The sequence below is a fragment of the Cherax quadricarinatus genome, chromosome 49 (assembly GCF_038502225.1).
Source record: "Cherax quadricarinatus isolate ZL_2023a chromosome 49, ASM3850222v1, whole genome shotgun sequence".
In the NCBI taxonomy this organism is placed as follows: domain Eukaryota; kingdom Metazoa; phylum Arthropoda; class Malacostraca; order Decapoda; family Parastacidae; genus Cherax; species Cherax quadricarinatus.
In genome coordinates, this window is record NC_091340.1 from 19,379,941 (window position 1) to 19,394,315 (window position 14,375).

At 46.3% G+C, this 14,375-nt stretch overlaps 1 protein-coding gene across 1 annotated transcript in view; it reads right to left on the reverse strand.

Moving 5' to 3' along the window:
* LOC128697106 (sodium-coupled monocarboxylate transporter 2) overlaps positions 1 to 14,375 on the reverse strand; it is a 171,731-nt gene that overhangs the window by 55,011 nt on the left and 102,345 nt on the right. Inside the window, exon 6 of the mRNA XM_070095084.1 lies at positions 5,577 to 5,717. Coding sequence (XP_069951185.1) covers positions 5,577 to 5,717 — 141 coding nt within the window. The remainder of the gene's footprint in view (positions 1 to 5,576; positions 5,718 to 14,375) is intronic.

The following is a 14,375-nucleotide window of genomic DNA, read 5'->3' on the forward strand; positions in this document are numbered from 1 at the left end:
TGGAGCCACACGGTGGCCCAGAAATGTAGAAGGCAAAGATGATGGCAGTGATACTGGTAAACCTCATGCATCAGACTGTTAGGGACACTACCAGAGAAAGAGAAGAAGACGAACCAGCAAGACTGGACCTTGTATTCACCTTAAGTAGTGCAGATATTGGGGACATCAGGTATGAAATGCACCTCATAGCTAGTGATCATGTGGTTCTGAGCTTCGAATACATAGAGTTACTAGTTGAAAGGGAATCAGGAGGGGCAGAGTGGAGGAAGCCAAAGTACAAGAGAGAAGACTACACAAGCTTTAGGAACTTCCTGCATGAGGTTCAGTGGGACACAGAACTGCCAGAGAAATCAGTAAATGAGATGATGGAATGTTAGACAAGAATATGCAGAGCAGCAGAGGAAAGGTTTGTACCCATAGGGAACTGAAATAATGAGAAGGCCAATGAGCCCCTGGTTCACCTAAAGGTGTAGAGAGGCCAAAACCATATGCCGTCCTCTGCTGACTCTATCCCTGTCTCTCTTTCTAGCCCCTAGATACCTTAGCTGTTGCCATTCCATACTTGTTCTGTTGTGACCAGCCCATTTCTGCTCTTTGAATGCACCCCTATTCTCTGAAACTTTATTACCCTAATCATGTCTTCCTCACCTATTTCTTTGATGATGTTTTCAATCTCTTGTTTTTTTCTTCCGTCTATCATTGTGTGTCCTCCCTTCGCTCTCCTGAAGCCAATGAATAAAGATTGACCACTCTCTCTCCTCCTCCAATTGTCTTTCCTCCTGTATCTCTGGGTCCTGTTTGTAGATAGCTGTTGCCTCCCTTGATGACCTGGTCATGTCTCTGCATGGGATCTGTCATCTTCTCTACCTGCACCCCCCTCAATTGCTGCTATCACTGATAGCAACAGTTCGCCCTCTTCATTCCCCAGCCTTGCCTAGTGGTCTGATAGGGCCCTATTGTAAGCCTTATCTCCTTCCCTTCTGCTAGGCCTCTCATTTGTCAGGGGTGTATCTGCTTCAGATGCCATATTCTCTCTGGCCACTGGCCCTGGAATGCACATCAACATATTTACCTCACCTTCTAAGGCCCATATATTGGCTTCTGCATCTTTAGCTCATGACTCCCATTTCTTCTTCTCTGCCTACATCCTCTTCTCAAATTTTGCAGAATGCATGCCTAGTTTGCTTTCCCTCTCTTGTTCCATCCTTTTACATTGCTTTTTCATTCATTCTTCCTTTCCAGGCCCATCTTCCTCTCTTCCCCTGAGTCTTCGACATTCCCTCAGGGCCTCTATTTTTTTATGAGTTTTGTTTTGTAGTGCATGTTTCTTTGTGTGTGTGTGTGTGTGTGTGTGTGTGTGTGTGTGTGTGTGTGTGTGTGTGTGTGTGTGTGTGTGTGTGTGTGTGTGTGTGTGTGTGTGCATACTCACCAAGTTACACTCATAAAGTTGTGGTTGCAGGGGTTGAGTCACAGCTTCTGGAGCTGCCTCTTCACTGGTGACTACTAGATCACTCTTCCTGCTCCATAAGCTTTATCATACCTCTTCTTAAAGCTATGTAAGGATCCTGCCTTCACTACATCACTTCCCAGACTATTCCTCTTCCTGACAACTCTGTGACTGAAGAAATATTTCCTCACATCCCTTTGATTCATATGAGCCTTTAACTTCCAACTGTGACCCCTTGTTGCTGTGTCTCATCTCTGGAACATCCTGTCTCTGTCCACCTTGTCGATTCCTCTCAGTATTTTATATGCTGTTGTCATATCCCCCTATGTCTTCTGTCCTCCGGTGTCGTCAGGTCGAGATTTCCCTTAACCTCTCCTCGTGGGACATGCCCTTAGCTCTGAGACTTGTCTTGTTGCAAACCTTTGCACTTTCTCTAGTTTCTCTACATGCGTGGTTAGGTGTGGGTTCCAAACTGGTGCTGCATACTCCAATATAGGCTTAACGTACATGGTGTACAAGGTCCTCAACGATTCCTTAGTGAGTTGTCGGAATGCTGTTCTTTGGTTTGCTAGGCACCAGAATGCTGCAGCAGTTATTTGGTTGATGTGCACCTCAGATGTCCCTGGTGTTATACTCAACCCAAGATCCTTTCCCCTGAGTGAGGTTTGTAGTCTCTGACCCCCTAGACTGTACTCCATCCAAGGTCTTCTTTGCACATCTCCAATCTTCATGACTTTGCACTTGGTGGGAATGAACTCCTGGAGCCAGTTGCTGGACCAGGCCTGTAGCCTGTCCAGATCCTTTTCTAGCTCTCCCTGGTCCTCGTCCAGTTGAATTTTTCTCATCAACTTCACATCATCTACAAACAGGGATAAAGCTGAGTCTATTCCTTCCATCATTTAGTTCACAAATACCAGAAACAGCACCGGTCCTAGGACTGACCCCTGTGGAACCCCTCTCATCACAGGAACCCACTCTGACACCTCACACACACCATGACTCGCTGTTGTATTCCTGAAAGATATTCCATAATCCATTGCAGTGCTTTCCTTGTTATCCCTGACTGGTCCTCCATGTTTTGCACTAATCTCTTGTGTGGAACTGTGTCAAACGCTTTCTCACAGTCCAAGAAAACGCAGTCTACCCACTCCTCTCTCTCTTGTCTTACTGCTGTCACCCTGTCATAGAACTCCAGTAAGGTTGCGACACAGGATTTCCTATCCTTGAAACCATGCTGGCTGTCATTGATAAGCTCATTCCTTTCTAGGTGCTCCACCACTCTTCTGATAATCTTCTCCATGACTTTGCATACTATACGTGTCAGTGACACTGGTCTGTAGTTTAATACTTCGTGTCTGTCTCCTTTTTTGAAAATTGGGACTATATTTGCTGTCGTCCATATCTCAGGGGGTTTCTCTGTTTCGATAGATGTGTTGAAGGTTGTTGCTAGTGGTACACATAGCACCTCTGCTCCCTCTCTCAGTACCCATTGAGAGATGTTATCCGGCATCATCGCCTTTGAGGTTCCTAGCTCACTTAGCAGCTTCTTCACTTCTTCTTCAGTTGTATGAATTGAGTCCAACAGATGATGGTGTACCCCACCTCTCCATCTTTCTGGAGTCCCTTCTGTCTACTCTGTGAAAACTTCATTGAATCTCATGTTGAGCTCCTCACATGCCTCACAGTTGTTTCTTGTGATCTCATCTCCTTCCTTCCTTAGCCTGATTACCTGGTCCTTGACTGTTGTTTTCTTCCTGATGTGGCTGTACAAGAGCTTCAGGTCAGATTTGGCTTTCGCTGCTATGTCATATTCGTATAGTCGTTGGGCCTCCCTTCTTACCTGTGCATATTCATTTCTGGCTCTACGACTGCTCTCCTTATTCTCCTGGGTTCATTGCCTTCTATACTACTTCTGTTCTCTAACACATTTAGTTTTTGCCTCTCTACACTTTTGGGTGAACCATGGGCTCATCCTGGCTTTCTCATTATTTCCGTTACCCTTGGGTACAAGCCTCTCCTCAGCTTCCTTGCAAATTGTTGTCATATGTTCCATCATATCGTTTACTGATTTCCCTGCCAGTTCTCTGTCCCACTGAACCCCATAGCAGAAATTCTTCATGCCTTTGTAGTCCTCTCTCATGTAGTTTGGCTTCATTCGTCCTGCTCTTCATGCTTCCCTTTCCACTTGTAACTCTACCATGTATTTGAAGCTTAGAACTACGTGGTAACTAGCCCTGAAGGGTCTTTCATATGTGATGTCCTCTATGTCTGCATTACTCAAGGTGAATACTAGGTTCAGTCTTGATGGTCATCCTCTCCTCTTTCTCTGGCAGTGTCCCTTACATGTTGATATATGAGGTTTTCCAGTACCACCTCCATCATTTTAGCCCTGCATGTTTCTGGTCCCCCATGTGGCTCCAAGTTCATCCAGTCAGTTTCCTTGTAATTGAAGTCACCCATAATCAGCAGCTTTGCCTTGCTTGCATGAGCCCTTCTGGCCACTTCAGTCAATGTGTCAACCATCGTTCTATTACTCTCATCAAACTCTTGCCTTGGCCTCCTGTTGTTCAGTGGTGGGTTAAACATCACTGTAATTACCACCTTGGGACCTCCAGACTGATGCGTTTCTGTTATGCTTCTCCTCTGTTTCCTCTCTCCAGCTCATCAAAATCCCTTTGGTTTTTGATGAGCAGTGCCACTCCTCCACCCCCTCTGTTCCCTCTGTCTTTCCTCAGGATCTGATATCCCATTGCAAAGATAGCATCTGTTATCACTTCTGTGACCTTGGTGACTGTAAGAGCTATGATGTCAAGTGATGCCTCTTTGATTATTTCGTGCTACTCCTCCCACATATTCATTATTCCATCAGCATTGGTGTACCATACCTTCAGTAGGGTCTGTGGGGGTGGGGGCCTGGCATTGTGCCATGTGATTCCACAGCATAGTGTGGGGCAGGGGCTGTAAGTGTGGATTGTGGTTTGTGCTGGGATAGTGTGTTTGGTTGTGGGGTTCTGGGAATGGTTCTGTGTATGCTTGTGCTTGTTGCTCTCCCCTGTTCTGGTTGTCCTCTGCTGACCCTTTCCTTGTTTCTCTTCCTAGCCCCTTTCATTGCTGTCCTATTCCTTAGCTGCTGTCGTTCTGTTCTTGTTCTCTCTCGGTCTAGGAGCACCCTCTTGTATGCTGACGATTCCTTCAGCCGTGGTTTCTCTTGCAGGATCCTGTTCTGCACCGTTTCTGTCTTGAAAATCAGTTTGGCAGGCCAATTTCTCCTCTTTAAGTACCCCTATTCTCTGAAAATTTACTGTCTCAGTCATGTCCTCCTCTCCTATTTCTTTGATGATGTTTTCAATGTTTTTCAATATTTTTCTTCCTGCTGTCTTTCAGTGTGTGACCTCCCCTCGTTCTCCTGAAGCCCTTCTCCCTTTTCTCCTCCCATTGCCTCTCCCTCTGTGTCTCTGAATCCCGTTTATACATGGCTAGTGTCTCCCTTATTTTTTTCTGTAACTCATGGTGGCATGGTCTTGCCTCTGTATGGTCATGCCTCTCCATCTTCTCCCTTTTCTTTTACTGCTCTCCCTGCTCCCAACAGCTCTTCCACTTCATTCCTCGGCCCTGCTTGGTGGATTGATAGGGCCTTATTGTAAGTCATGCCTCCTTCCTTTCTGTTCCATTTCCGCGTGGGTGTGTGTACTCATTTGTTTGTGGTTGCAGGGGTCGAGTCATAGCTCCTGTCCCCACCTCTTTACTGATGGTGACTAGGTTCACTCTTTCTCCCTGCCCCATGAGATTTATCAAACTTCGTCTTCAAACTATGTATGGTTCCTGCCTCTACTACGTCATTTACCAGACGATCCACTTTCTGACAATTCTATGACTAAAGGCATGCTTCATAGCTATGGCATTGTTGTAAAGGCATATTTCATACCAGTGGCATTGTTGTAAAGGTATGCTTCATACCACTGGCATAGTTTTAACATGCTAGTATCATACCTGTGGCACAGTTGTAATACGCCTACCTCATTCAGTGTAGTCAGCAATCAAAAGTCCTTGCAATTCCCTCTTCAACAAGAAAAATAATTATATTAAAACACAGAAACAAGTAAAGTGTGTGTGTATTTTATTAACTTACTTTTTAGATATTTGTAGAGTCCTTACAGAGGCAAATCTCTGGTAAGCACTCTGGTTTATGCCCACATGCATCATAGCTGCATTGAAGCCGAAGATAACTGTTGAGAGGAATGTGTGACGTTCATAAGGGCTGGTGTTGAAACTGTAATAGAATATCAGCAGTTACATATAAATTACTGAAATATTCTGTTATGGTCCTGTTATGTACAAAATTAAATCGTTATCAGCATTTTTCTTTTATTCGCCTGTGTCTCTTTTCTGTTTGTGTAGGATGTGTGGAAAATGAAAGCAGTGAGAGGAAGAAAAAAGGAGCCCTGAGCCCTGGTGGGGATGGGAAAAGTGTTGACAGGAGGCAGGGTTGGAAGCATTAAGAAGGCCTCCGGTGTATGACTGTAAATTTTAACGGGTTGTGTAACAGTGTGAAGAGAGAGTGGTTTCGAATGTTTTTGGCTAAATATAGGGTGGATGTGGTATTTATTCAAGAACACAATTTCAGGGATGGTCGTGTGTTGGAGGTGGAAGTATATCAGGTGGTAGCACAGCCATCAGCCTATTTAAAAGGTGGAGTGGGTGTCTTGATCTGTGAGGCGAGTTCATTTGTATTGCAGAGGCATGAGGGAGAGGGCAGGGGCAGGGTCTTGCGAGTGGATAGTTGGTGGATGGGGGAGAGAGTGTCGTTTGTGTATGCACTGGCAGAAAATGATGTGCAAGTGAAGACAGCTTTTGTGTGTAAAAACCTAGTGTTTTGTTGCATGCCTTACCATCTGTGGCTATAATAGGAGGGGACTGGAACTGTGTCATATGAAGGGCAGATGTGGAACCAAAGGGGGTGGGTTATGTGTCGACAGTTCTAGGCGACCTATTAAGGGATGTCCAATTGTGGGATGCTTTTCAGGGTGGGTCATGGAAAGTAGAGCATACATTTGTTCAGAAAGGGTATGCGGCTAGGTTGGATAGAATATGTCTCTCCTGGAGGATCACTCTCGAGTCTTTTTGCAACATGGCGGTCACTTACTCGGATCATAGGGTGGTAGTGGTGGACGTGGGGTGAGAGTCTGGCAGGACGGCATAAGAGTTATTGAAAGCTGAATACGAGCGCACTTGCAGACGAAAAGGGGTCGGAGGGATTTGCAGCACTATGGGAACAGCTTAGTGTGGAAGAGGAGGGGGGTGGCGATGTGGTGAAATGGTGGGACAGTGTAGTGAAAGAAAGGATCAGGAAATTTTATGTGAGGGAGAGGAAGTGCATATCTCATTTGAAGTATGGTTTAATCAATTATTTGGAGGGCAGGTTGCAGAATTGTTACATGCAGGGTGTGGTGGCGGGAACTTATCCTGTAGATGACATTGATGCTCTGAAGGAGTATATACGGGTGGTGCAGGAGGAGAGGTTTGCAGCAGTAAGGGTGCAAGGGGGAGTGAAAGAGGTGTTATGGGATGATCGGCCATTGGCATGCATGTTGTGCAGACAGAAACAGCAGCAGCAGGTCACTGCTATCCCGTGTTTGGCAGTCTGGTCGTCGATGGGCAGTTATCGGGAGGGACAGCTGTTAAGGACCATGACAGGTATGAGTGCATATGCCGATAGGTGGTATGAGGTGTACTGGAACAGTTGTGGGGCGGAGGGGCAGGCTTTAGAGCAAGTGAGTGGTTATGTGCCATGCAAACTGGGGGAAGGGGGAATCAGGACGTGTTGGGTGGGGTCATCACGGAGGAGGAAATATGGAGGGCATTCAGCAAGATGTGTAAAAGGAAAGTACCAGGTAATAGGCTTAAGTGTGTAGTGGGGAGGGTTGTTTCTGGGAACCAATATGGATTGCCAGGTAGGTCAATGGTTATGGGGCATGGGATCCTCAAAGGTTTCATGGAAGATTGGGGAGAGGGGGTAGGGGAGGGGAGGGGATGGGGACTGTTAGCCTTGGATTGGCAGGGGGCATATGATAGGGTGGAAAGAGGAGTGTTGAGTGCAATACTTAGGTGTCAGGGTTTTGGAGAAGAAATCATAAAATAGGTTGAAGCGCTGTACAGGGGTGCATGGGCGAGGGTGCAGATCAATGGATGCTTGGGGGGAGGCGATTATCATGGGGAAGGGTCTTAGGCAGGGGTATCCAATGTCACAGCTCTTGTTTGCATGTGTACAGGACCCCTTTTACCGAATGGTAGAGAACTGCATTTGTTCAGGGGGAGGGGTAGGAGTGGGGAGGACTTGGCCTGGTTTGGTCGATTATGTGGATGACACAACTGTCCTGGTGTGGGAGGAGACGAGGCTGGGGGAACTAGAGGAACTAGAGGAGGCAGTGCACTTGTTCGGGGGTGCGACGGGTATGAAAGTAAACTCAGAGAAGTCAATGATCATGGGGTTTGGAGGTTTGGCGGGGAGGGTAGAGTGAGGATGTAACATAGTGCGAAGGCAGGCTGGGACCCTAAAAATATGTGGTATTAAATATATGGATGACTTGAGGGCTGCGAGAGAGGCAAACTCAACTAGGTTGGTGGAAGGCATCCAGGGTCGCCTAGGGGCGCTGCAACCATACCACCTCACTCTCGTACAAAGGGAAATCGTGAATAATGTATTATTGTATAGCAAGGTGTGGTACATGGCGGCCGTGTTCCCCTTAACAGGGACAGCGATTACGAATTTGGAGGGTGTTCTGGTTCTTGTTGGGATCAGATTGTGATTGGTTAAGGAGAGAGGTGGTGATATTACCTGTGCATCAGGGTAGGTTGGGGCTGTTACATCTGAAAAGGCAAGTTCAGTGTGTTTTTATTAAGAGGGAGGTGTTGCATGAGGGATCGTGTGGGGGACAGTTGGATAGGGTGTATGCCAGATTGAGACTTTTGTATGGTGGCATGGAATTGCGTGAGTGTGAGACCGTACTCTGGGGTTTGGTGTTAGCACAGAAACCGGAGAAGATCAGAATAGGTGCTTTGTGTAGGCTGCTTGCAGCAGAGTTTTAGCGCAGGTGGAGGGGATTTTCCCATTGTATGCGTGGGGTGATATATGGTGCCCTTTTAGTAAGTTGACATTATGGCCCAGGGAGCGTGAGGTGATGTATTGGTTTCTGCACAGCATTCTGCCGACGAGGGGCGGTACTTCGAAATCGACAGGCCGTAGAAGGTGGGGTGTGTGGCATCTGTGGTGGGGAAGAGACGCCATATCATGTAGTGTATTTTTGTGAGGGTTTGGGGAGCATCCAGGATTGGATGTGTAGAGTGGTTAGGAGGGTGGGAGGATATACGGTGTCGGTGCTGCGGGCGCTAAGTCTAGATGTGGGAGGAATGGAGGAGGGTGTCACTAAGGCTTTGGCATACATCATGGTTGACTACGTATATATCTCGTGGGGTATGCGGGCGCGTGGGGTTTGCGAGGTGAGGCAGCGAGTTTTAGCGGCAGCATTCTACCATACGTGGTGCCGCAATAGGCAAATTTATGGGAATAGGTGGCAGGTGGCTTTTTCGGAGGGTTACAGAGAACTAACATTAGGGATTTTATTGGATTTGTGAACTGGGGAGGGAACAAGCATGGGTGCGTTTAGTCGCAGCATAAGGGGTGGGGTAGTCACCCCACCCTTTATGTTGGTGGGGTAGTCACCACACCCACCCACACACACATCACCCACTCACTCCTGGGAGTGAGTGGGTGATGTGTGTGTGGGTGGGTATGGAAGAGAACGTGTGTAGATGGCAGTTTGAAGTGTAAGGACAGTGAACTGAATATTCCCTTAGTACAACTGTCAATTGTATATTGTGTATATAAGTTATATAACACTGTCATAAGATATCTAATTTCATTTTGTATTATTGTTTCTAATGTTCGTTAGGGAGTAAATGGATAGGGCCGAATAACATTGGGGGGGGGGAGGGTAGCCCACTCGATAGTGTGAAAGTAATAGTCGGGACTGGTAGGTTACCTTAACTGATGCATACTATTTTTGTGTCAAAGTACATTGTGTTGGAGGCTAAGTCTTGATTGTCAGGTTAAGATACATAACCATGGCTGATGTTAGTGTGCAGAGAGACCTGAAGACCAATCTGTCGTGGTTGTTACAAGGCTCTTGCTTGTACAAGTGAGGCTTTTGTCATGTGCTGTTGTACAATCTTTTAATATTGTATTTTTGTATTTCTGTTAGGTGGGGTTGGAGTGCAGCAAAAGGGGGTAGAGGGTAAGATTCCCACCCCTTTTGTGTTGGGGAGAGTTAGGCATAGTGGGTGAAGTCACCCATTATAAATCATTCATGTGTGCTATGTATATATATTGTGTAATGTTTTTATTGTTATGGTCACACCTGTCAGTGAATAGTGATACAGGTTGTGCACTCGTCCTGGGATTGCAGTTTACTCAGTCTTGGAGGTGTATGACATTCTAATTTGTATATAAATATATACGTATCTCGGCTGGTTTGCAGCGTGCTCAGTTGTTAATTTGAGAGTTATAGCTCAAGGTAAGGGTAGGATAATGGGTGAGGTGGAATGCCCACACGAGGGTGTGCGTGTGGTGTGGTTTGAGTGATGGTAGGTCATTATATCTGTAAACGGTTAGTTTATGTGTTATCATTCGTCTCTCAACCTGCGGGCTGAGAGGACGCTTTCTGAGCCTGATCCTGCTTACACCTGGTGGCGAACCGTGTACTACAGTACGCAAGATGGCGGATCGTCAGGGTAGAAGAGTAAACACGGTCTGTGTTGAATTCATTCTTGGCTCTCTCAGTGGTGCAACGATGCATGTCTTGTTGCCTACCATTATTCGCGACGTCTACGGCATCCCCACTGAGGAATTATATGGTGTGGCTCTCAATGGGATGTCGAGGTTTTCCGTAAAATTCGCAAATGCCGGCTTTTACTCCAAGATTGTGGAAGCTTTTCAAGAGAGGAAAATGGCGGTGAATTCAGCCATAGAGGTATGTCTGCATGACGTCTCCACATACGTCACCTGGGTCAAAGTAAGGAACGTGCCTTTCGAGGCGGAGGAGTATGTTATTCGGAAAGTTTTTGGTAGATACGGCACGGTACATGCAGCAACCAAGGGAATGTGGAGGGAGAGCCCATACGAGGGGCTCCCAAAAGGCTCCTGCACCCTCAAGATGACATTAAAACAGCCGATTCCATCTTACGTTCATTTGGAACACTACAGGACCCAAGTTTTTGTTCACTATGCAGGCCAACGGAAGACATGCAGGTTATGCAACTCGTATGACCATATGGCTGCTCAGTGCTCCAGACGCCTGGTTGCACGCATCCAGGAACCTTCTCCTGTGGCCCTATGAACCAAGGCCTTTGATCTGGGGCCTGGTCCCTCGCCTGGACAAGGACCTAAGCTTTGGAGTGAGGAAGTACAACAAGAGGAGACGCGGTCTATGGCGTGTGCCACCCTGTCGGTGGACACTACAAACGTGCCCACGCCACCTGTGGGGCCTACGGAGCCTGTGGAGTTGTCACAGGAAAGTTTGCTGGAGAACGTGCTACACGATTTCCTGGATGGGGCAGAGCATAGCCCAGACGTTACACCGGAGTGTCAAGAAGTGGTGAAGGATGATTCATCAAATATGGGAGACCTGGACGTAACTACAATGACACGGTTGCATGAGGTGGTGGTGGAAGTCCACCAGGAGGCTTCGTCTGGTGAGGAGATGTGTGTGGAAGGTGGTTCCCGCAAACGGACGGAAGGAGTGTCGGATATGGACAAGGTCCTGACACCGGGACAGCGTCCAGGGAAGAAATTATGGTCGAAAGTGGCAGACGGGGTTGTGGCAAAAGCCCAGCATATGGGTAGGGTACGGGGGGGTGAGGGGGGCCTTGGGAAGTTAAAGGTCAAAGAAGGTCAGTGTAATGTACGTGTGGGAACGGGAAAGACCCACAAACATAGAGGAAAATCTCCTTTTGTGAATTCAAGTGTGTTACCATCAATGTAAATGGCCTGCGGGCAGAGGTTAAGTGTGTGTGGATGGAGTGGTTCTTGCACAGGTACACTGTGGATGTATGTTTCATACAAGAACATAATTATAAGTTTGGGCGAGAGTTACGGTTAAAAGGCTACCGAATGTATGTTAGCAGTTCATTAAAATTAAAGGGTGGGGTAGTTATAGCGGTGAAGGAGTCCAGCCCTTGGCGTGTCTTGAGATGGGAGGAGGGGGGAGGGGGAGGTGGGAGGGTGGTGAGGGTAGATGGGTACTGGGGTGATGTGAGGGTTTGTTTTATTGGCGTTTACATGCCTGCAGAAAGCAACTCGAAAGTTAAAATAGAATTTGTGAGGGAGGCTTTTACGTTTTACACTCGGGGTTTGCCGTTCATTACGGTCATGGGTGGGAATTGGAACTGCGTTATCCGCCATAGCAATGTTGAGCTGAGGGGGGCGGGGTGTGTTTTACCTGTCTTACAGAATCTGCTGGGGGATGCAGGGGTTTATGGTGTGGTGGGGCGGGGTGGGTGGGGGTGGAGCACACGTTGGTTCGCAGGGGCTATGCGGCCCGTCTGGATAGACTTTATGTAACACAAGGAATTAGAGTTGGGCACGTACAGACCTTTGATGTGGGGTTTTAAGAACATAAGAACATAAGAATGGAGGAACACTGCAGAAGGCCTACTGGCCCATGCGAGGCATGGGCCAGTAGGCCCAAGAAATAACTCCTGTACCCAATGACACCAATCAAACCCAGCCCCTCCCACTCATATACTTGTCCAATCTCTTCTTAAAGCTACCCAAGGTCCTAGCCTCTATCACCCCACTGGGAAGACTGTTCCACGCATCTACAACTCTGGAAACATAAACGCATATGCAGCTCAAAGTGATCCCCCATCGACAACGTTTCGCCCACACAGTGGGCTTTTTCAGAAGACAACACTTGTGAAGGCTTACTCAGCCCTGAAACAACTTCAGTCAGTATTACTAAGGCTGGCTCCTCCTCAGGAAAATTAATGAATAGAAAAAGAAATAATAACAGACAATGATAAACACTTTATTATTTAGAAACGGAAAATGTAAAACAATCAAACATGAATGGGTATCCTAATTGAAAGAAAAATGAAAAATGAAATGAAAAAAAATTACATTTGAACTCCACGCTAATATAAGTATATCTTGGTAATGGGGTGTCAGGTGTTGGTGACACTGCGTGTTCTTGAAATCGTAGCCATTGCTGATGTGGGGGAGTAGCAGGTGTTGGTGACCACCACCGGCTCCTTCTTCACAGAGTATCGCCGTGAATAATCTGTCCAGATGACAGGAAAGCAGGTTTTTTTCACTGCAATGATGAAGGGTTATATCCTGCTACTTGCATACACAAACAGGTAAGTGGATCAGAATTTGGGACGTCTCAGAACGTTAGTCCGTCTCCTTCAATTCTACTCGTTTATTAGCAGGTGACCCTCTCTGTCATTTCAAGCTGTAAAGAGAGACAGATTACCCACTGCTTAAGAAATCACTCTCCATGATAAGTACAATACCTAAAAGATGTGGTGATTATTAAAACATTTTAACCTATCAAGACTGAAAGGACTAAGTTAATAATTGGTCAAAAGTGAAGCTTTCAGTCAATAAGTCCACTAAAATATGATCAGGCGTGTACTTACAGTAGGGTTGGGAGCTGTGAGTCGAGTGATTTACTGTTTGACCGGAGCCCCACACGTCACCTTTCGGGGGGGTGGGGAAAGAGGGAGGGGAAGGGATAGCAGGAGCTAGACTGACCCTACCTTAACAAGCAGCCAGCAATCAAACTATCACTTTCGGGAAGGGGAAAAAAGGGGGGGGGGGGAATAGCGGGAGCGGGACTTACCCTACCTTAACAAATAGCCAGCAATGAAACTATTGTTACTATATACTCCCTCGCTACTCCTATCGAACTTTTCCCTCACACTCCCCCATACCAAGACTTATAGTCAAGGAGTATAAGAAGAATAGGTTAGGAAAAAGTTCTAACATGTGGAAGTCACGTAAGGCAACAAATCTTCTACGGACTGTCACGACTTAACCAGTCAGAGAAATAATTGGATGAACCATTGATATACACAATATGGAACTTAAAAGCCTGGAGTGCCAATGTCCACCTCAAGAGGCGACTGTTGGTTCCCTTAAAAGTTTCTAGGTATATCAAAGGTTTGTGGTCCGTTTCTAAAATGAATTCTTTTCCCAGAAAATAAAATTTAAGCTTGGAGATACCTCACACAAGGGCCAAACATTCCTTTTCTATGGTGGAGTATCTCGTTTCTGCGGGAAGGAGTTTCCGACTTAGGAAGCATACAGGGAAGGGAGTACCATCATGGTATTGTAGTAACACTGCACCAAAGCCAGTATTGGAGGCATCAGTTCTTGAACAAAATGTTTTATTAATATCTGGAATCTTAAGTATAGGGTCTTTCTAAAAGATATTTTTAATCTCATTAAACTTTTCTCGAGCTATGTAGGAAAGTTCAAGAGGTTCCTTCACAGACTTTTTAAGGAAGTCGGATAAGATGCCTGTAAGATCAGTAAGGTTCGGGATAAACCATGCATCAAAATTTACAGAACCAAGAAAGCTACGCATGAGCTTCTTGGTTTTGGGAAATTTAAATTCTAATAAAGCTTTGATCTTACTGGGGAGAGGCTGCAGATAGTTATTAGAAAGTATCAGTCCAAGATATCTAATCTTGTTATACCCAAGGAAGCATTTCTTCGGCTTGGCAGTGAGACCATGTGAGCGTAACCTACGCAAAACTGATGTTAATGTTTGGATATGTTCGCCCCACGTGGATGTCATTACGTAAATGTTATCAAAATAAACTGAAACATTTGGCATATTACCCAAGACCTTTCTCATCAGTCTGACGT